General features: G+C 36.2%; 1 protein-coding gene across 4 annotated transcripts in view; it reads left to right on the forward strand.

The window, feature by feature from the left end:
• Positions 1-23,476, forward strand: part of LOC124642773 (muscle calcium channel subunit alpha-1) — a 64,336-nt gene that overhangs the window by 34,362 nt on the left and 6,498 nt on the right. For 2 of the 4 annotated variants that reach the window (XR_006985817.1, XM_047181410.1), the window contains exons 4-40: positions 650-755; positions 1,267-1,406; positions 1,789-1,895; positions 2,329-2,481; positions 4,289-4,485; positions 4,949-5,052; positions 5,371-5,558; positions 5,945-6,060; positions 6,414-6,529; positions 6,853-6,955; positions 7,539-7,711; positions 8,114-8,324; positions 8,541-8,661; positions 8,857-8,942; positions 9,015-9,118; positions 9,370-9,539; positions 9,889-10,039; positions 11,955-12,090; positions 12,384-12,550; positions 13,336-13,423; positions 14,878-14,985; positions 15,467-15,519; positions 15,635-15,772; positions 15,886-16,000; positions 16,079-16,209; positions 16,387-16,612; positions 16,909-17,007; positions 17,516-17,548; positions 18,346-18,531; positions 18,866-18,968; positions 19,054-19,223; positions 19,330-19,427; positions 19,516-19,604; positions 19,681-19,821; positions 20,089-20,254; positions 22,168-22,336; positions 22,412-22,511. Coding sequence is in view for 3 of the 4 variants with exons in the window: in XM_047181410.1 (XP_047037366.1) it covers positions 650-755; positions 1,267-1,406; positions 1,789-1,895; positions 2,329-2,481; positions 4,289-4,485; positions 4,949-5,052; positions 5,371-5,558; positions 5,945-6,060; positions 6,414-6,529; positions 6,853-6,955; positions 7,539-7,711; positions 8,114-8,324; positions 8,541-8,661; positions 8,857-8,942; positions 9,015-9,118; positions 9,370-9,539; positions 9,889-10,039; positions 11,955-12,090; positions 12,384-12,550; positions 13,336-13,423; positions 14,878-14,985; positions 15,467-15,519; positions 15,635-15,772; positions 15,886-16,000; positions 16,079-16,209; positions 16,387-16,612; positions 16,909-17,007; positions 17,516-17,548; positions 18,346-18,531; positions 18,866-18,968; positions 19,054-19,223; positions 19,330-19,427; positions 19,516-19,604; positions 19,681-19,821; positions 20,089-20,254; positions 22,168-22,336; positions 22,412-22,511 (4,862 nt within the window). In the remaining variant the exon portion in view is untranslated. Of the gene's footprint in view, positions 1-649; positions 756-1,266; positions 1,407-1,788; positions 1,896-2,328; positions 2,482-4,288; positions 4,486-4,948; positions 5,053-5,370; positions 5,559-5,944; positions 6,061-6,413; positions 6,530-6,852; positions 6,956-7,538; positions 7,712-8,113; positions 8,325-8,540; positions 8,662-8,856; positions 8,943-9,014; positions 9,119-9,369; positions 9,540-9,888; positions 10,040-11,954; positions 12,091-12,383; positions 12,551-13,335; positions 13,424-13,800; positions 13,909-14,877; positions 14,986-15,466; positions 15,520-15,634; positions 15,773-15,885; positions 16,001-16,078; positions 16,210-16,386; positions 16,613-16,908; positions 17,008-17,515; positions 17,549-18,345; positions 18,532-18,865; positions 18,969-19,053; positions 19,224-19,329; positions 19,428-19,515; positions 19,605-19,680; positions 19,822-20,088; positions 20,255-22,167; positions 22,337-22,411; positions 22,512-23,476 lie in introns of all 4 variants that reach the window. The other 2 variants (XM_047181411.1, XM_047181409.1) reach the window with 2 other exon arrangements.

Consider the following 23,476-nt stretch of genomic DNA (forward strand, 5'->3'; position numbering starts at 1 on the left):
ATTGTCTAACTTTACAACACTTTTGCAGAATCTGCAAATAGAATATAATTGTGGTACATTCGCTGGCAAATTGTTCAGCATATTGCTAAATCGATGTAAATAAATCAATCCATCGGAATATGTTATATGGACGAAACTTGGCACGGATCATATCTAGCCTAAAATTGAACTAGTTTCCAAAGAAACAATGGTATTGATATTGTCTTCAAATGAACGTTGACTGCCATCTGTTGTGGCTACCAATATTGTTTAATCTGAATTAAATCCTACTGGTGTATAGTAAAATTTTATGCTAAAACTATGCTTAGATCTACTCTAGGTTTCAGGGCTGGACTTTGGACATCTTAAATTATTATATCGCTATTTTCAATTGATTCTTTCGACTAAACGCTCTCGACACGCAGACATCAGCATTTTTTTAAGATTATCTTGATTCAAATAAAAGTTTTCAGTCTTTCTGATACCGGCTAAATACCTACTTAATTTTTGTAATGTGCGTACTACCATACATATTCATACTAATTTATGAGTCCGAAGAAACTATCAGCCGATTAAAAGTTTGCACTCTAAGATAGGCGAGCACCTACAATTAAAAATATACCATAACCGTGTTCTTTTAAGTACAGTTTTTCCTTAACTCTTGCATCAGACCTTTTGAGTACATGATTCTGACCACCATCTTCGCCAATTGCATCGCCCTCGCCGTCTACACACCCTATCCTGCCAGCGACTCTAATTATACCAACTGGGTTCTTGTAAGTATCATCTTTTAACTGTTTCTCTATATTACCATCTCACTATTCAATTCCTTTAGTTTAAATTCTAACGGCAGCAAGGCTGTCTCATCTAAATGTATTTTATGAATCTCCCACATCGTGGACATAGTGTCCCATTTGTATTTTGTATTTGACCGTGACAACTGTAACAAGCTATGCTTAAATATTATTAATATGACCTAGTAAGAATGAATAATACCCCGAGTCAGTTTAAGAATATTTACTTTATATTTACCTTTTACTACTGAAACAAATAAAATTACGATCTGTCCTCTGTTTCAAACTATACCTGCCTAGTAAATAATTCCATATCATTTCTGTTCTATTGAATGAATTCATCCGGTAAATGATTCCTTCCAAGAATTTATATAACTAGCCCTTATTCTTGTTCCTTTTAACTTCTGCATCGTTAAACATATTCAAAGCAACTTCCATTGATATTCCTTCATCATTTTCTTCGTACTAATCAAAATATGTATTCGTTTCACAGGAAAAGATCGAATACGTGTTCTTAGTTATTTTCACCGGTGAATGCGTTATGAAAATCATAGCATACGGGTTTATCATGCATGCTGGCTCCTATCTCAGAAACGGATGGAATTTATTGGATTTCACTATCGTCGTCATCGGGTAAGTGTGGTTTTGCATTAGGTTCAATTGGTTCTGTTTTGTTATTGTTATGTTTATTAAGTTCATCAGTGGGTGCTTGAGAACTGTTTGGAATTAATGTTTTAGGTTTATGTTCTCGTTTTGTCTTATCAGGGGTTTTATTGGTTGATTCGATTTTGGTAGTATATCATTGCCAAATTATATGTTTCGTTTAAGCAAATGCAAATGAGCCGAAAATGTAGTTATGGATAAAACATTGAATGTCAATTTTGAAAATCTTCATCATTTAAGTTTTTAAGAAATACGTATTAACTCCCAACATATTTAACTTCAAAGCATCCAAACACCAAAAATACCAAATTCAAATACCCTATTTATAACACAAGATATTTCTAACCCCCAGAATGGTCAGCACGGTGTTATCAAGTATATTCAAGGACGCGTTTGACGTGAAAGCGTTGAGGGCGTTCAGGGTGCTTCGCCCCTTGCGACTGGTCTCCGGCGTGCCAAGTGAGTCGTGACTAACTTGACCCTTTATAGGCCTGGGTCCCATGTGCAGTCAATGGGATAATTGCGAATTTATTCGGGAAGGTTAAGCGTTTAAAGGGTTAAGTCGTTTAGGTTTTCAATGTTAATGTAATTAAATTATTAGCTGTTGTTGTAGGTTCTGTTAATGAAATAACTGCTAAAATATTGTTTGAGTTAACAAAGACATTCATAAATATATGGATGACCTATGTGTATAAGGATGTTACCTACTGTTAAGAAGATACCTTTACTTCAGCTATGCTTTGACGATAAGATTTCAAATCACACCGTTTTTTAACTCAATTCTATAACCTTGTCATATTTTACTTAATGAATAGACACTCCTGGATGGAATATTTTTTACTACGAGACATACAATGCTATGCACCTTTATTTTACTAATCCACTTCTCCAGGTCTTCAGATCGTGTTGAACTCGATCCTGAAGGCGATGGTGCCGCTGTTACACATCGCGCTGCTAGTCATCTTCGTCATCATCATCTACGCCATCATCGGACTCGAGCTGTTCTCCGGCAAGATGCATAAGAGCTGCTATAATAAATATACAGGTTCGGACCTTCTTACTGTCCATTACAGAACATTTTTTTAATGGTGGCAGATATCTCTATGTCTTTTATGTAATCTAATAGGTCTCAATCTCATCAATTTTCCTTTGCTTAAGAAATTGGCAGGGTTAAAATACTGTGGTATATTTTATGTAATATAAGGTGCTTTAATATTACCTGCCAGGACTTGAATGGGGGGTAGTATTGCGTTTATAGATCACAATAGTAAAGATAAATAATTGATTATTTGTCATATTTTATTTCATACAAAAACAAAATACGTATAAATTTGACTTAATTTATTAGTATAAAACCATCCAGTGGAGTTACCGCGTTGCCGTTCCGCACCGAATTCTTTTCAATTTATTTCGCAAAAAGCGCGGCGGCGCCTTTCATACGCTGTTGCCATACTTATCAGACGGCGCCGGCGCGCGGCGGCTAGACAGACTGTCGTCAACGCGCAGCCCCGCCAGCCTGGCGCTGGCGCTGGCGCTGGCGCCGGCGCATGCGACGAACGGGGTAGTGCGGGTGAGGGTGGGGGCGCGCGGGGCTGCGCGTTGACGACAGTCTGTCTAGCCGCAGCCCTGCGCGCCCCCACCCTCACCCGCACTATCCCGTTCGTCGCACGCGCCAGCCGACCGCCCGCGACCGCTCGCTAGTCGCGACCCGCCGCCCGCCCGCTCGGAAGTAACTTATTCCAACCAACTCGGTATTCCAACCAAGAATACCTTGAAATGGTATTGTGCTACCGCGAGTCTAACTCCGTATCTGCGCATGCAGTGAACTTGTTTCAGCTGAGGTTTGGTGTGCGAGTGAGCCATCACACCATTTTGAATGCCGTGTACAGGTTCAGTGAACACGGCCGCTTTGACCCGCCACCCGTTGACGTAGGCAGGCCTCCATATTCTGCCCATCTTGAAGAGTAAGTGCTGGATTTCTTCCGGCGTCATCCTCTTGCGAGTACCAGGGATGCAGCTCGTGTCTTCAATGTGAGCGACAATTACGTGTGGCGACTTTAATTGTAATTTATCGTCATTTGATAATAATCGTTATCGATAGTTTAAACAAATGTGATTCTTTACACTAACTTGTCAGTCCAAAGCCTGTTTTAAGTGTGATGGGAAGTTTATCATCTTATTTACGTCAGTTTTTTGGAAGAATGCGTTATCTGGTAAGTAATTACACATTTTAAACACTTCTTAGGTAGAGTCGAAACTAGTCAGCTGATTTCAGTTTTCATTCACAGAACAGATAGAAAGAGATAGCAGTTGTTTTCATTGACGAAGCGATACTACGAACGTAATTTAATTTGTGAACCACGTTATGCAGAGTAGAGCCAATGTTAATTTAACTTGTTTAATGTCTCAAATTGAATTGACTGTTCCGGGGAACGAAATTTCTTCACTATTGTGATCTATAAACGCAATACTACCCTCCATTCAAGTCCTGGCAGGTAATATTAAAGCACCTTATATATCTCAAAATTTTTCTTTGCTAAGATAATTAGCAGAGTTGAAATGCAACAGGCTATTGCGTGTCGTGAGTTCGATAATTGTACGAAAAATAGAAAAACTTATTCTGGTATTTACGAAAGTTCTCCGTCAATTAGTAATGATGAAGCCCAAGTCCACCAACGTCATAAACGTCAGTTTTATTAAAACATCTGTTTACTATGAATTTTCACGTTAAATTTTCAAAGTAAATAGTTGTTTACAAAAACGGAAGTTATACTATAGATAAACTGGGCCTTAGTCATAGTTATAAAAGTACTACAACCACCTTACAAGTTACCTTATTAACCATTCCCCAGATGAGATAATGGACACCCCTCACCCTTGCGACCTGGACAACGGCTTCAACTGCTCCCTCATCGGCGAGGAGATGGAGTGCAGGGAAGGCTGGATCGGCCCTAACTTCGGCATCACCAACTTCGATAACTTTGGCCTCTCCATGCTGACTGTCTTCCAGTGCATCACTCTTGAAGGCTGGACTGATGTTATGTATAATGTAAGTTGCAATTACATTGTTTGATACGATAAATTACCTAACTTTTAAATTGTTATCGCCATCATTAAAATCTTTAATCAAAAACTGTGCTCTACAAAAAACAAAATATCGACTGATCGTCGTGATAAGGCGGCCGCCAGACTACCTTATCTATGTACTGAGGCTCTTTGACTAGCTTTCCGTGATCAAGTGTCTCAAGTAAAAAAGAAAAATCTAGATCATAAGCATAATCATAATCCATTCATGTCCAGTCCATTTCATCATGAGCTAGTCTCAACAATTTTTCTAGTAATATTCATTCAACAAGCTAAATATTTGTTAACTATCAAAATATCTTAAACTTTAGTGTTTCTGATTTCTGATTCATACTGTACAATAATGCCTAGCCCAGTAATACTATTAACACGATGACTAATAAGTTTTCTTCGCCAATTATATTTGCTTAACCTTGTTCTGATTTCAGATACAGGACGCGATGGGCAACAGTTGGGAATGGATATATTTCGTGTCTATGGTCATCTTGGGAGCTTTTTTCGTTATGAACCTCATTCTTGGTGTGTTGTCTGGGTAAGTTATATCGAATATCGAATAGTTCTTTCGTCCATAATTTTTTCAACATTCAGGATTAAAAAATCTCACCAATTTTGTTAAGTGCATTTGTGGTTACACTCTAAAATATACCTAGATAACATACATCATCATGTCACCATTGTCTTGCTCCTCTTGTTAGATATCTTATATCAATAAGCACCCCAAATTACCAAAATTAACCTTTTTTACCTATTTACCTACACAAATAACTCAACTAAAATAACTAAGTAATCTAAAACTACACAAAACAATTGATTTGAAATCTTAACTTCATAAATACCCGACATTCCACAGAGAGTTCTCAAAAGAAAGAGAAAAAGCGAAAAACAGGGGCGACTTCCAGAAACTTCGAGAGAAGCAACAGTTAGAAGAAGACCTGAAGGGCTACCTCGACTGGATCACTCAGGCGGAATACTTGGAACCACTGGCTGATCAGCATGAACATCATCCACCAGTTGAACAGACTAGAGATTATGGGATAGGTGACTTCATCATTGAAATTATTTTCTTCTCAGTTCTTATAACCCAAAAGAACACCCACCACAACACCATCCAAATAAAAAATAATTTAATTTTCCGTTAGTCAATATAAAAATTCATATCCTGATTATAAGAAAGTACTAATTAAAAACCATAATTGCCTACCGAACATAGAATTCTCCTTATTACCGCAAGCATCCACCTTCTTAGCGACCTTCCTAAGCCCTGTTAATATCATCATCCTCCGAGCCTTTTTCCCAAACTATGTTGGGGTCGGCTTCCAGTCTAACCTAAGCCCTGTTAATATACCTACAAATAAAAAAGCTAAATCTCATTATGCAGTAAATATTACCACAAAGAGAACACACTCTGAAATAAGATTTTTCAGAATACATTTCAGGTCAGACACAGAACGAGCACGACTCCACCGACCATCTCGGTATAGAGACCAACGAACAGCAGAAAGTATCCATTTGCAAAGTTTGGAAAAAGGATTTTGATAAAGTAAGTAATGTAGAACATAGTAAACTACTTCTTATTAAGACAAGCAAAGATAAAGCTATTCTTAATAATAAGATTGACGTCCTGGACACGTATGAATCCAGAACAGATTTCGATTATTTTTAAATCTAAAAGCATCAATATTGTAACATCTTCTGGATATTGACTGTATCAGGAGACATTCATAATTCCTACTAATATTACACATGCGAAAAGTTGTAAGGATGACAGATGCATTTTGATGAAACTTGGCAGTAATTAACTTGAAAGTATAAATATGTACATCAGAATATCATAAAGGCTACTTTTATCCATGTGTATAAAAATAGCCGTAAAAGAGACAAATACTTCTTCAGGTGAACCGGCGAATGAAGCGAGCTTGCAGGAAAGCAGTGAAGTCGCAAACTTTCTACTGGCTGATCATAGTGCTTGTGTTTTTGAATACAGTCGTGTTAGCCAGCGAACACTATCAGTAAGTATTTCTATTAGATTAGTCTTTATGTTTTATGCCAGGATTATTTACGTCACATTTTAAAGACCAATATATTCCATGACGAAAGGTCGTGTTTTGTGACAGTTTTAAGTGTAACAGTAATCTGAGTTCCCATCAATCATCAATCTAGTCGTCATCATCAATCTAGGTCCTATACCATCACCACTATTTGAACCGAATATTAATAGGATTTCATCATACCTTAATCTCGTAGGTCGATCTTGATTTTGTTCCTCTATGTAATACTTGATTGCTATACTCATGCTTCCAAAACTTATTTATTTTTATCTTGTTCATTACAGACAGCCAGAATGGTTGGATCTCTTTCAAGAATACGGCAATGCGTTCTTCGTGGCTCTCTTTACGTTGGAGATGTTAGTCAAGATGTACAGCTTGGGTTTGCAAGTAAGTAATCTAGTTTTAAGCTTAATAGATGTTACTATCTTCTTCTTACTTATCACTTTTCACGATTTCATACGCCAAACTGAATGGCAGCTTATCACTTTTGGGTATTTGACAAAGTTGTGCCTATATGTGTTGTGTAGTTTGAAAACCAATATCATATATTGATGAAAAGGCAAGCGGTGCAAATGGAATATAATACCAAAAAGGTCTTATGAAATGAAAATGACGATAAATATTCTATTACATTCTGGTAAGTAAATAGTTAAATGCCCAATTCAGACGGATCACACACAGTCTTTAACATAACTTTTCAATCAATTTAAATGCCCTTATTTTTCTCAAAGTTTCAGTTCTTAGGCAATTTATTTTTATTTAAACCATTTTTATCAGGCACCTAAGGCCCTATCTATATATTGGTCTATCAATGATCTCTTGTTCCATATCATGACTTGACAGTGTGATTCGTCTCACCCAGCTAACCCTCACCCACACTCTTCGCAAATAACCTTTGCTTACCGCCTATGCTTTCGTTGCTGTTCTTCTTTCCTTAGACTTCATATTAACCGTCTTCGTCCCCGTTAAGTTGCCCCCCAACATGTTCCAGGGCTACTTCGTCTCGCTGTTCAACCGGTTTGACTGCTTCGTGGTAATCGGGTCTATCAGTGAGATGGTGCTCACGAAGACTGAGGTGATGCCTCCTCTTGGCATCTCTGTGCTGCGGTGTGTCAGGCTGCTGAGGGTCTTCAAGGTTACCAAGTAAGTAATAACTATGAATCTACATTCTAAGAAACGGTCGTTAGTGTTATCTGTGTTATCATCTTCAAATTCTACACTAACTTTAACAACTTCTAGTCTATGTTACAAATGCGAAAGTTTGGTACCGCTTTTATGCTTAAATGGCTGAACCGATTGAAGCGTTTGACATGCAGGGGTAGGCTTCCTTTCTGGATGCGAGACGTAGATAAATATAGTCAGAAATCCTCAGATCCAACTGTACGAGATAATGTTTGAATGCCTGAGAAACATAATCTTCAATATTACCCTTAATTTGAGGCTTTTAAATTAGTTCTAAACTATAGCGTTGTGAATCTGGAATCTTTGGTTAAAATCTATTTGCTAACATAACACTGAATGTTTCAAAGAATCTCATATTTCCAGATATTGGCGCTCTCTCTCCAACTTGGTGGCGTCTCTCCTCAACTCCATTCAGTCGATCGCATCACTCTTACTGCTGCTGTTTCTGTTCATCATGATCTTCGCGCTGCTGGGCATGCAGGTCTTCGGGGGGAAGTTCAACTATGACCCAGTGGAGGAGAAGGATCGGCACAACTTTGATTGCTTCTGGCAAGCTTTGCTGACTGTATTTCAGGTTATTATTATTCATTTTTTTATAATTTGATTTACATAAATTCCAAATTCAATAAATAAATCAGACCAGCCCGATGAGTAAATAGATATGTCAAATGAGAAGAGTATGAATCTATTTATAGATTAAAATTTATCAATTAAAGGGTCTCATTGTAACGACGAAAACCTTAGTGTAAAATACGTATCTATTAATTAATATTCAAGTTTCTTTTTCCAGATTCTAACAGGTGAAGATTGGAACGCGGTGATGTATGAAGGCATTAAGGCTTATGGTGGAGTGGGCACACCCGGGATTCTAGCTTGTATTTACTTCATCATTCTCTTCATTTGCGGTAACTGTATCCTTTTCAATCAAATGCACAAGTTCATAGAAATGAATTTGGGCAATCTGGATATATGAAGTACGACTGGTACTTAGTGGTGTCCATAGTCTTCGTGAAAACATTGTCTTATTTATATCTGAATGTCCAAAAAAAGGGAAAATTGAATTCCTCTCTTTATAAAATACATTTCCTCAACTACCAATCATACAGACATCCTACTGAACGTGTTCTTGGCCATCGCTGTAGATAACTTAGCAGACGCCGAATCGTTGACCAATATAGAAAAAGAAGAAACGGTAAGTGATATAGAACATTCAACTCTAACAGCTTTAACAGAAGAACTAAATTCGAATGATGATAATTTACAGGCGCCTGAAGAGAAAGAAGGTGGTAGTGTGGCAGCAGCTGAAGGTGTACATATAGATACTGATGATGAATATATACATGATGATGATGTGTATACGTCAGATAAGTGAGTAAAATCTTTTGTACATACCCGCAAGTGAATTACTATTTAAATAAAAATCATTGATTCATGATCTGGTTATTGTGATATTATTATGAGTGGTTCATGGTCTGGGTTGGTTGGTCCAGTCATTATAATCTGCCAGCCTAAGATCACGGACACGTCATCCCGTACAAAGTAAAATGATTTTATTCCATTTCTTGAAATTGGTCCACATATTTATGAGCATGTACTGAAAGACTTTTTAAAATTTCCAGCTCTGAAAGAGAATACGAAGAAACAGGTTCAGAGGGAGAGCAACAAGATGAGATAGATGGAGAAATGGATGAAATCATAGATGAAGAAAATGAAGCTATCGAGAGAGCTGAAGAGGAACAAGAGAGGGAGGACCAAGAGATGATGGAGGGTCATCAGAGAAACCATATAGGTATAATAGTTTTAGGAATAAAATCTAAAATCGGCAATGTCACTTTCAAATGTATAAAGATTCTGGGATGGGGATTCTTACATAAGTTTTCTCTTAAACTTTAGTTTTATGTAACTCTCCGTTTGTATTGGAACTGTTATTGGTCTACCTATGGATTTATTATTCACTGAAAATCAAAATCCGAAAGGGAGAAAACGCAATGAAATATTGTAAACTACAATAATTGTTAACAATGATAAAGTAAATCCTAAATCTACAGAACTATTCATTAATAACACTACTGCACTAGCTACCAAGCATGGTGAAACAGATATTACAAATTTAAAATAAGCTAACCAACCAAAAACAGTGAACACAGAGTTGGATGAAGAGCCTCGACTGAAACGTAAGCCTACAACTTCATCAGCGCGGCCGCGACGCCTCTCAGAAGTCGATATATGCGACACTAAGAAACCCATACCTGATGCCACCTCCTTCTTCATATTTGCTAAGACCAACAGGTTAGGGGGGGACAGAAGATTAACAGAAATTTTTTAGATGTTATTTTTTTACGTATTTTGTTTTTTTATTTGTCTTTGATGGTTGATTTTGAATTTCGTGCTTATGATGTTCCTCTGATAGCTTTTTGTTTATATCATTCAGTATATTTATTGTATTTCATATGTCATCGAGCTGTGTGAATATACCTAGTATATAAATCTGATAAATGTATTTTTTTAGTTATTAAAGACGAGTAAGCGGTTAGATCACTGAACATTATTGTACAAGTATCTTTAATATTTTGCCATTTACAATTATTATTATTTTGTATAACATACGTCGTAAGCACGATATTAACAACTATTGCTATGTCAAAGTTATTCAATTTACCGACACTATCAAAGACAAATCCGTTTTCTACTTTATGCCTTACGTCTTTCTCTTCTTTTAACTTAATTAATTATTAAAAAAATAATTTATTATTTACCATTTCTACACATTTAGCTCATTTCTACACTTGTGTTTGCGTTTAATTCAGCATTACTATAATTACTTGATTATTTAGTTGAGGTATTCTAGGTACAGGGATTTCGGCATGGTCAATAGCGATAGACAGACTATTGGTAATACTAGGATTAAAATAACTTTAGTGCTAGACGATAGCTTAGAAAAATCTGTAATTTTCCTTCACAAAGATGGCGGTCAATCTGAAGAAGAGGGCACACTGGTAACAGCCAGACCGCGGCGAGTGTCAGAACTGAATATGCCAAATCAGACGCCGCCTATACCGAACGCTAGTAGTTTCTTCATATTCTCACCGACGAACAGGTGAATGGTGATGACTGCATCACCTGGTGGTACCCATGTCTCATTGTGTCGATTGGCCTTGTGTTGTCCTTGCAGTGATTGGCGTTACATATCATCGACTGTGACTGTCCCTGTGTCTGTTGGAAACTGTATCTCCCTGTAGTGTACCCCTAAACCTAATCCACAGGATTCTTTCATCAATCTACTGGTTTCTTTATTTTGTATCATGTTTTAGACTCAACAGTTATCTTCAGTTGAACAAAATTATCATGTTTACCAAATACGATGGGTAAACGTTCTGGTAGTTTTTAATTTTTTATTTTTCAAAATTTAAGAGTCCTCATTCTTACTTTGAACCTCGCAGTACTGTTTCCAACATCATCGTCTTCATTCATGTGTCCTCGTTTTGCACGATCGTAACCTCCATTTTGTGTGGAATAATCAAAATTAGATGAATATTCTCTTCCAGCAATGAGTATAGTGGGTACCAAAATCTGTGTTTCCCATTAGCAGTTAGGTGTGTTAATTTGTTTAGATGATAGGTTTCAAAGCATGACCTGAAATCCCTTAGATAACTCATGGAAAAATTTTCTCTGAATGGCATCTTTTGGTTTGTAGCGTTTACTCCTGAACAAACTGCATGCTTGTTCATGCATGATCGTCTTAGCTGTAAAAACTATACACCAAAATAGCCTATTCAGAAAAATGATTATTTTAAATCGAATTGTTGCATGCAAGCATGGTGTGTTCCGTATTATATTGATTTGCCCGATTTCAATGCATGTGCTTATATCACTGATTTTCGTAACATGTGTCTAGAATATTTATATGTGCGTATATCAATGTGTTATATTTTAAGTATCTACTAATTTTAAACACTATAATTCAACAATTAAATTCTTACTCACATTTGTCTTTCAAACGAAGGTGAAGTTTTGCTATACAATTTTATTCAACGAATTTTTGCAATATTTCAAATTTGGATCAAGCTTCAATTGTTTATCTTACTAATTCAGTTCTATGTCCTTTCTTTGTATCATTTTGATGCAGATGAGCTATTTCTAACGTATTTCCTTTGAATAAGACGCTTATATGTACCAATGTCATGACACATTACTTCGATTTTAGGTTCCGAGTGTTTTGCTACAAGATGTCATCATCATCGACCTTCGGGAACATCATCCTCGTGTGCATCATGCTGTCTTCCGCCATGTTGGCTGCTGAAGACCCGCTGGATGCTGCACAGAATGGGTTTAGGAACTGGGTCAGTATATTTGATTATGCAAAATTTTCACTAAAAAGGTAAACGTTTAATAGCTACTATTGATTATTGCAATTGATTGCTGATCAACTCAAGGCCTCGCTGATGTAATAGCATAATAACATATATACATAAAGACATTAGGAGAATTTTCTTTTATTTATTGGTAATATTTGGTAACCAAGTTGTTCAAAGCACATTTTCTAGCTAGACTCTGGTCTTGAATCATGGCTTTCCTGTGATCCCTGCTTGGTATATTAAGAGTTTGACTATAGCTATAAACTTACTGTTTCCAGTTGCTAAGTCAATTCGACGTGTTCTTCACGGGCATCTTCACGCTGGAGCTGTTCCTGAAGCTGATCACGTACGGGCTGATCCTCCACCAGGGTGCCTTCCTGCGCTCCGCCTTCAACGTGCTCGATATGCTCGTCGTCTGCGTCTCTTTAGTCTCTATGAGTTTTAAGTACGTAACCATTTATTCCTGTAGTATTTACAAAAGTAACTTTCAGTTTTAAAGTCAAAGTCAAAGCTCTTTATTATGTGTTCATAGATTACAAAGCTATTAGTATGCATGATATTAAGTCTCTCTATGCCCTGCTCGTAAAGCGTACAGAAATAATAAGTTTCTACGTTGTTAATAAGTTTCCTAATCTAACAAGACAAATAGCAAAAATAGCAGTAATATTTTAAAGAAACTTTTGCCCAATAGCTGGACAGTAAAATAAGCAGATGATGATAATGGTTTTACTTTTTCAAAGATGCAGAAAGAGCTTACTCCATTTTTTTAATATTGAGTTCTTACGTTATGTTAAAAAGTCGTGGTGGCCTAGTGGGCAAAGAACCAATCTCTCAAGTATGAGGGTGCGGGTTCGATCCCAGGTCAGGGAAGTACCAATGCAAATTTTCTAAGTTTGTATGTACTTTCTAAGTATATCTTAGACACCATTGATCGTGCTTCGGACGGCACGTTAAACTGTAGGTCCCGGCTGTCATTGAACATCCTTGGCAGTCGTTACGGGTAGTCAGAAGCCAGTAAGTCTGACACCACTCTAACCAAGGGGTATTGGGTTACCCGGGTAACTGGGTTCAGGAGGTCAGATAGGCAGTCGCTTCTTGTAAAGCTCTAGTACTCAGCTGAATCCGGTTAGACTGGAAGCCGACCCCAACATAGTTGGGAAAAAGGCTCGGAGGATGATGAGTTCTTACGTTATGTAGGTTATACAATTTATTCTCTCTTACTGATTCCAGGTCGGGTAGTATATCGGTGGTGAAAATATTGCGAGTGTTTAGGGTGCTGAGGCCTTTGAGGGCCATCAACAGGGCCAAGGGCCTTAAGGTCAGTATGCGTTGAAGAGAAATGCAAATTATACTACCAATTTTTTATATTCCTACGGTAAAAGCTCAGCTCTAATGCACAAACAATTTATTTTTATACATGGATGACATGATGGTATACTGGAACTATGAAGACATTTCAACTATTCTACTGCTGAGAATGAATTCTAGGGTTCAATTCCCTTGTTTGGTAAAGTGTTTTATGATCATTATGACTAGTCTGTCAGCAACTATTTGAAATTGAATTCCCAATTGCTGGCGACAGGCACTAATAGGAGTTATATTAACAGGAATTCTACTCCCTAAACCTTTATGGAATACAGGCATTATGTATTATAATATATTATGAAAGTACATATGATTTTTCCGTGATTATAGCACGTTGTACAATGCGTGATCGTTGCCATCAAAACGATCGGCAACATATTATTGGTAACATCGTTACTGCAATTCATGTTCGCTGTCATGGGAGTCCAAATGTTCAAGGTAGGGGGCAAACACTATATCCTCAAGAATCACACCAACTCCGTTATATATTGTGTGGCCACGAGTGAATACACGTTCATAAATAAATATATCACCGATATACAATAGCTTTTCAATACACCTTTGGGTATTAATCTTTTTATTTTACACTCTTATCGTCTTCTTCTCTTATTTCTTACTCATTTCTCATGATTATTTTATTTTTGTATTGGCTTTGATGCCACTTAAATTATTTATTTTTATATCACACTTATAAAATCCTACACGGTGTGATTTAGGATTCTAAATTCTATATACTTACTTGTAATTGGCTTATGTCTGTACACGAGCAAACTCAAAAGCAGACCTAAGGATTATTACTCAATTTTTTATTTTATATTAAGCTTCAACTAACTCTTATGCTTTATATTTTGATGTGTCTGCTAAGCTTCCATACGATATATGTATATTTGGAAAGCTTGCAATTTTACACTTTTTCATTTTAAAAGTATATACTGTGACATGCTTCATAAACTTTCCTGTATTCATCAAAAATCATTAACGAACCTAAACCAGTTGACAATACAATAAAAAGGTTAATCGAACAAACAAAATTCCAAGATCAGCATGTTCAAAACGTCAGTAGAAATAATTTTATTAGTATTTATAATTTCAATGTCGTCAATTAGTTAAAGCATGTGATCATTAATACAACCCAAAGGTGTAGTATATGTGAGACCAATCATTTAGATGACTAATTCTTCCTTTATGTTAGAAGTTATAACCATCCCCCCTACCTTGGCGTTTATTGAGAGATGAAGTTCTAACCTTAGCCACTGGCGTGGTCCCCACGGCCCCTGTAAGATATCCCATGTGATTAAACTTGGTTTGCTTGTCCCCTTATGTTTCCGTGGCTGCGTGGTAACTGGACATGGAATCCTACCCTGGTAACGTATGCCCCGACAACTAACTCACTGAATCCGTTAACAGTATGTGGTGAAGTGTGTGATAGTAGCGATTAAGACTATAGGAAATATAATGCTAGTTACGTATTTATTACAATTTATGTTTGCTGTGGTCGGTGTACAGTTGTTTAAGGTGAGCCTTTGTCAGTAGTTGCATAAAGATCTCCAAACTTACATATAAGTATTTAAACAACAAAACGATCATATTCATGAAACTATTCAAACCGACTGCTAACACAAGCAGAAATGGTCAAAAACCAAGTTTGAAGATCTTTCAAAGCATGTTACGTGTCCTAATTGTAGTTAGTATATATATCGGATGTACTAACAACGATGTTGTATAAGCTTCTAGCGTAGGTAAAGTCATAATTAGATCGTCATGTTTCACTGCAAAAATAACAATAACATCAACCTTTTAGCAATATGTAAATACTATGCTTATTCTGTAAGATTTTATCATGAGAAATGGGTTCATATGGAAATCTTTATGGGTCATTGTCAGTACTACTTATATTTTCAAAGTTGGCTGCACACATTTTAGATGTCGTAGCATGTGACTAATGTAGCGTCATGTTGGTATTGTCATTGATTTAATCGCTGAGATTTTGTTTCAGGGCAAATTTTTTAGGTGTAATGATATTTCTAAAATGACAAAGGATGAATGTCAGTGAGTATTAATCCTTTATTCAATATTTTTACAGATATTTTATAAATTCTTCTTTGTTTTTAAAATATGGTCGACATTGTTTAAGCGTATTGACAAATCTACATTATAATTTTAGGGGAACGTATTTAGTATTTGAGAATCGCAACTATATGGTGAGAGACAGAGAATGGACGCGTTATGATTTTCATTTTGATAACGTGATGAAAGGAATGCTCACTCTGTTCACTGTGTCTACTTTTGAAGGATGGCCAGGGTAGGTGTATATAGATGACTTACTTATTTTTTATATTCGTTGGTGATTGAATGTTGGGCTTATGACAATCTTGGTATGTATGAGGTTAATATGTTATAATTTTTCTTTTTCAGGCTTCTGTACGTCTCTATAGATTCGAATGCTGAAGATCGGGGTCCCATAACTAACTTCCGTCCAATTGTTGCAGCCTACTATATTATTTATATTATTATAATTGCCTTCTTTATGGTGAGTCCAAATATCAACTTTTTTGTCCCGAAAAAGATTTCGACAAACAAGATTATTCATGATTTCAAATACTTCTAGGTAAATATATTCGTCGGTTTCGTCATAGTAACCTTCCAAAACGAGGGTGAGCAAGAATATAAAAACTGTGAATTAGATAAAAACCAGAGGAACTGCATAGAATTTGCACTCAAAGCTAAACCAATTAGAAGGTAAGATAAATTAAAAGGACCAAAATCAAAGACAACTATTTAGGTACCTCGCTGTTTTTGATATAAAAAATAACTCCCATACCTTAAGTATAATTTCCTTTATTTCCATCAACCCAAGACAACGACAATACTTGTTTTTTTTTGGTCAAATTCCTTGAACAATTTATCAATTTTCAGATACATACCAAAACACAGGATCCAATACAAAGTGTGGTGGTTTGTGACGTCACAGCCGTTTGAATACGCAATCTTCGTGCTGATCATGATAAACACCATTACCCTCGCCATGAAGTACCACAACCAGCCCCATGAGTACAGCAAGGCGTTAGACTTGTTGAACATGCTGTTCACGGCTGTTTTTGCGTTGGAGTTCATATTTAAATTAGCGGCTTTTAGGTTCAAGGTAGGATTATTTTATCTTACTAATAAATTATTTCAAGAGAGAACAGTATTACTTCATGAGGAAATCGAGAGGCAGAGGTAGACTCGAGATAAATGGATGGACTGTCTTAGAGATGACATGAATAAGAAGGCTGATAAAGTTATTATAGTATGACGAGTGACAGAGAAAATGGAAGTGGAAAACATATTGTACCGACCCAAATATAAAATTAAGAACAGTACAGGAACAAGAATATTTTTAACTTTCAAATTAATATCAATACGATTTAATAAGGCAATATATCATTCTTTGCACAGAACTACTTCGGCGACGCGTGGAACACGTTCGACTTCATCATCGTGTTAGGCAGCATCATCGACATCGTCGTCTCCCAAGTAAACGAACTCAAGAACCAGGTAACGGCACGGAGCACTTGTATAGATACACTTCTTAGTTACACTTTCACTTATGCTGTCTTATTCTGGAATGACCAATATCTTAAGATTAAATAGGAATTGCTCATCAATCTCAGGTTAAGTTAATGCTAGAAGTTTTGTTCTCATTCTCAGTTTTTTATAAGTCTATAATAGTAAAAAATAACCATCAAGGTCCTTTAAATAAAAATTAAGATTTATCGAAGATACACAGTTATTTACTTTATTTCTATCAACTACGATTAATTCATCTAAATAAATATTTTGAACAATTAAAACAGATATGACTCTATCTCTTATAAATTAATTAATTTATTTATTTAAATAGTGCCAATACGACATCCTATTTGATCATTCCAAAACCCAGACAGCATAGTTACTGTCCCGAGCATGGGCAACAATATCGATGTTGTAATAACAACAGATGCTAAAGCTCTCACTAAAGATGTACCTGCTGCAATCGCCATTGAAGACGATCGTGTGATTTCAGGGAAGTGGCATGCCTAGGACACACGTTGTCAAGGTAAGAAACGCTTTCACGCTAATTGTTTTAACTTAGATACTGTTAACGTCATTTCGGTTATAACAGGCTTTACTAAATGAGTTTACTGCCTACATTCACAAAAAAGATAAACAAACAAATGACGTTGACAATTAAATTTAGAATAGTTGTAGTATTAAAACTGATTTAGTATTAAAACTGATTAAAAATAACCTAACACAATATACAAATAAAAACCACTGTCTAGATGAAAACGCACTTAGATAATAAAATGGAAATAACAGCTTTTATTGTTGTATGATATGATGCAACTGACATTAAAGATGGTGCTTTAAGTGTGTGTCATGAAAAACTTTGGGACAGTAACGCTAAAGCCATAATCCATACAAGGCAACCTTCAGTGAAAACTAGGAGGCTGATCACAGCACAACAGTTGCAGCACAGAAACGCACTGAAGTTGCAATCAGCAATGAAGTAGAAGCTGTACTTAAATGGCTTGAAATGCAAAATCAAAGTCATTGAAAAATCACATACATGAAATCTGCTAGAATTCATCATCAAGTAATACGTTCACACACAGTAGAAAAAGACATATTTTATTTACAGACTAATAGTAGACAAGTGCGTCGACGACATCTTTTGGGCAGCTAGATTTATTAATATATCCAGAAAATCAAATCATGATAATTCCGTTGTAAAGCTCCGCCTAGTAGTGTATAAGGATTGACTTATTATATTCGCATACATAGTGATTTTTGCTAATAGTAACTTAATTAAAGGATGAACCTAATCTAATATTATTAACTGTATCATTACAGGAAAGCTCGATACCATCAATAAACTTTTTCCGACTCTTCCGAGTAATGAGGCTGGTGAAGCTGCTATCCAGAGGCGAGGGCATTAGGACATTGCTCTGGACTTTCATCAAATCATTTCAAGCACTGCCATATGTCGCTCTACTTATCCTCATGCTGTTCTTCATTTATGCTGTAGTTGGGATGCAGGTAAATGTCCAGAACCTTCAAATTATATTACAAGATTGATAGGAGTGTTCCTAAAACCTTTATACAACTTTTCATGATTTGATGATGTCCTCCTAGCCGATTATCGGCTACGGCAACGTTCTCATTTAAGAAGATTAGCCAACTGCGCAGGACATAATATAGTGCACAAGCATTTGCGCAGACACAGATGCACTCACTATTCCTTCACTCTCATAGCCCGATGGGACGGCAATCCGACACGACCGGAGAGAGATCAGGACCGACATTTATGTGCTCTCCGATGCACGGGACAACTTTTCATATATTGATGACATCGTTGTTTTTATTGTTGCAGGTGTTCGGAAAAATAGCGATAGATGATGACTCACCGATCACAAGAAACAATCACTTCCAAACATTTCCACAAGCTTTACTTGTTCTATTTCGATCTGCAACTGGTATGTAATACTATTTTCCTCATACATGGCAAATGGAGAAAACTGATTGAGGGACTGGACTGCTGACTTTGTTTTTATGTTGCAGGTGAGGCATGGCAAGATATAATGATGGGAGTATCCCCGGAGCCTGAAGTGAAATGTGATAAGAACTACCACGAGGAAGGTGATGTGGAAGTGGAAGATACCGGTGGTACATGCGGCAGCGTGCTCGCTTTTCCATACTTCATTAGTTTCTATGTACTCTGTTCTTTTTTGGTAAGTTCTTTTTTCAATGTGCCTTTTTCTACATTATAATTAAGACAGTTAGCAAACATTTATTTTGAAGTTATTCTGTCATTTACGGTCTTCTTTTTCTTTTCAGATCATCAATTTGTTTGTGGCTGTCATTATGGATAATTTTGACTATTTAACTAGAGACTGGTCAATTTTGGGACCACACCACTTAGATGAATTTATAAGGTAACTTCGGGCACATTTCTATAATTAGGTATCTCTCTAAATAAAAACACATTGTTGTAGTGATTAACGTTATTAATATTATTTTCAGATTATGGAGTGAATATGACCCTGATGCAAAGGGTAGAATAAAACATTTAGATGTAGTTACTTTATTAAGAAAAATAAGCCCACCTTTAGGTAAGTCCAATCTTTTATCTTGTATCTTACCTAAAGCCCAGTTTTAAATCAACCTGAATATCTTCTTAATATCCAGGTTTCGGTAAGTTATGTCCGCATCGCGTGGCGTGCAAAAGACTTGTGTCTATGAACATGCCGCTGAACTCCGACGGCACCGTACTCTTCAATGCCACGCTATTTGCCGTCGTTAGAACTTCACTTAAGATCAAAACTGAAGGTAAGTAGTAATCATAACGTCTGACCGCTAATTTCCATAATCTATCTATCTTTTGATGATCTGAGAATTTTGACATTAGCCATATAAAAAATGGCAAAAACTTAGGTATCTCTAGTAATCAAATCAACCGATAGTTACGTTAATGAATCAGTTTAAAGTATTTTTAGATATGACTGCTATGTAGTCAGTAGGTATGTAATGAGTAGGTAAGTAAAAGGGTGAGGTTATAAGTATCTAATGACTACCAAACAACAATTTATGTAACAGGCAATATAGACGACTGCAACACAGAACTAAGAGCGGTCATCAAAAAGATTTGGAAAAGAACATCTCCAAAACTGCTAGACCAAGTAGTACCACCGCCAGGAGATCCGAACGAAATCACTGTGGGCAAGTTCTATGCCACCTTCCTTATACAGGACTACTTCAGAAGGTCAGTCAAACTAGGAATATTTTATTTTTATATTATTTACTTGTTCTTCTATTGGCAAGTTTTTAAATAAGATTATCTATGTTTTTATGATACATGATGATTTAAGCGATCAAGATTGGTAACTCCGGTAACTCGAATATGTTTAATTTGAAAATGTATTGATACATAAAGCCTTGGTCCCAATTAGTTTAAACCATCATGTATCATGTTTAAAATTATAATTTAGATTCTTTACTTTAAATCGGTTTTAACGCGCCTTAATCTTTTCTAGAATTTCAAAGAAGGAAGCTTTATTGTTTTATGATTAAGGCCAATAAAACCGATTTAATTAATTTAGTGCTTGATACACAACCTCTAGACCAGTGGTTCTTAACCGGTAACCGGCGGTGGTCCCTGGAGGCATTCCAAGTGGTCCGCGAAGCTTTGCTTCGCAACGTTGCTGTACGTTATCTAACTTTATTTTTATCGACTTAACTATGCGCGCGCGGGTTTTCGCAACATTTTACGTAATTTTGGTTTTGAGTCTTAAAAAATAATTAAAATTTCGCGCTCGCTTCGCTCGCGTATTCAGAAACTATATGGCCTTATTTTTGCATTTGTCAACAAACAAAAAGTTAAGTACGTTTGGGCTAAATTTTGCGTAATATTTAGTTTAAGTCCGATAAAAATTTCGCGCTCGCTTCGCTCGCGAATTTATCAAAGAGCTCTCCCTTTAGGTATACCGATGGGGTGGTCCCCGGCAAGACAAACTTTAGTTAAAATGGTCCCTCATGTCAAAAAGGTTAAGAACCATTGCTCTAGACAGATATGAACTACCAAATAAAAACATAATTGGAGAAATATTTCACTCAAATTGTCTGCCAGTTAACAAAACAAAAATGAGTCTGGAGGTTGTGCATCACGCAAACAACTAGCATTTATTCAAAATTCTCTTTCAAAATTATTTGATTGTATCCGTTTTGCGTCCTTTAATCCCGAATCTGGTTCACAATTGGCGTTTAGAATTTTAGGACACGTTCAACAAATATAAAAATCGAGAATACACATACAATCAGAAACCATTCGTGGGATACAAAAAATGCTTTATCCACGTCTGGTGAAGTTGAGGATTATTTATTTGAATTTGTTTCTTCTTTTATTTCATTTCATTTTAGTTCGGTTAACACTGACAAATACGTTTTTGTTTCATAGGAATCACGCGTGAGTAACAACAGATACGTATGTGTAGGAAAGAATGTTCCCTTTTTTAGTGTTTTTTATCATACAAATGCTGAGATGACCCTTTGCGTTATAGATCTAATAAACTATAGAGGTCGAAGTGTAACCCCTCGAGACAAGTTGGAATTTCATTCAGACATACTGTTTTACCCTGCATGTCCCTATGACGCTCCTACAGAATACCATCATCTTTGGTTAAGCTTTACGAGCCGTTTTGTACACATTTACGAATTGATGCTACCCAAAGCATGCAGATTTCTACAATCCAACTACCAGTTTTAATTTTTTTATCCAATATTTTTCGTTTCCCGTTGTTATATATGTTGTGTTTTGTGATATTTATGTTATAAATATAATTTTAGTATTAGTTCATGAGATGGATAAAAAATAATATTGATTTCATTGAAGGATTTTTCATCTTCGCGTTTAGAATGTTCTAGGCTATGGCTATCTGAATTTACTCTTTTGGGATAATTTAGACTACAGATATATACGACCATTGTAGCTACAACATCACTGTCAACTTTTTTATATATTTGTATACTCAATAGAACTTTTTCGATTCTTAGAAAAATCTTTTCGAATTCACTTCAACGCTTAGCATAGTTGCACACTGCAAAGGAATAAACTATGTAAGTATTGCTGGCTTTTCCCTTAAGGCTGCAAATGATACTAAGATTGTTTTACGTCATAAGGTTCAAAAAGAGGAAAGAGCAGGAGATGAGGCAGAGTGACGAACAAACGCATCAGATGACACTGCAGGCTGGGCTGAGGACACTACACGAAGCGGGTCCCGAACTGAAAAGAGCAATCTCTGGGAATTTGGATGATATTTCTGCTGAATGTGATGTGCCTATGCATAGGGTACGTATTCTTGCATATGATCACGCTACTTTAATTAATATTCAGAATGATGATTCAAATATATTTTGCACACAGAGAAACCACTCCTTATTTGGAGGTGTCTGGTCGAGCATACGAAGGCATGGACCAAACAGACACTTTCACAGACATAGAAAACACGGTGAACCTCCGACAGGTAAATACCAAATTTCATGACTCTTCATTACTGTAACATCATGATTAATATCTATTAAATTCATTACTAATATTCCACAATTCCATGTTTCACAAAATAACTTTGCCAGAGATTTATCGACACTATCTATGTATGAAGACAATTGGCAAGTTATTAAAATTCCAAAATTCAATCAGGATTATATGTGGTCTGACCATTGATGAACTATTCTTGCCACTTCTTCAAATGTGTTTACTGCATATTTATCTTTCATTTTTCTCTGTAAGTTCTGAAAACCTTCCTCTTGTCTATAAATCATTTCATTTCTCTACGTTGCATTTCTTGCAAACCTCTTTTTCGATGTATGTCCCTTCATCTACCATATTCGAAGGCTTGCTAAATTCAAATAGACATGTAGGACCACCAAAGCCATACATAGATAGTGATTTGGCTAATAATAACAAAGAGAATGAGTGTGGAATCAAAATGAATGAGTTACCATTCTAATGTCTTCTCTATGCAGATGATCAAATAAAAGTTTCATCGTCCGCCGAAGAACTACTAGAAAAAAATGGTAAATATGCTTATTAAAGCATTCGAGATGAATGGAATGTATTTAAAGTAGGCAAGATGAGTAGTGATCGGAAGCAACGTGAGAAAATTATTGTTCTTAAAAGTCATAAATAGCAGGGAAAAGTATCAATTCGAATAAACATAGGTACTACTGGTATCAAGCAAGCCACATTTGAACCAGATGATAAGGAAGAAGTCCTTATCATCGGTTTACACTCAAACAAACGATTTACATTCTATCATTACATTAACCCATGACCTTTCATACCTTAACCATGATCAGTCAATACAAGACTAACAGCTACTAATATTAAATTAATACCTAGCAATTACTCTGAATCATACAATGAGTACATAAGTGATGATAATATTTTTACTGATTCAGCTGTTAGGGGCATGAATGTATGTAATAT

The sequence above is a fragment of the Helicoverpa zea genome, chromosome 25 (assembly GCF_022581195.2).
Source record: "Helicoverpa zea isolate HzStark_Cry1AcR chromosome 25, ilHelZeax1.1, whole genome shotgun sequence".
NCBI lineage: Eukaryota > Metazoa > Arthropoda > Insecta > Lepidoptera > Noctuidae > Helicoverpa > Helicoverpa zea.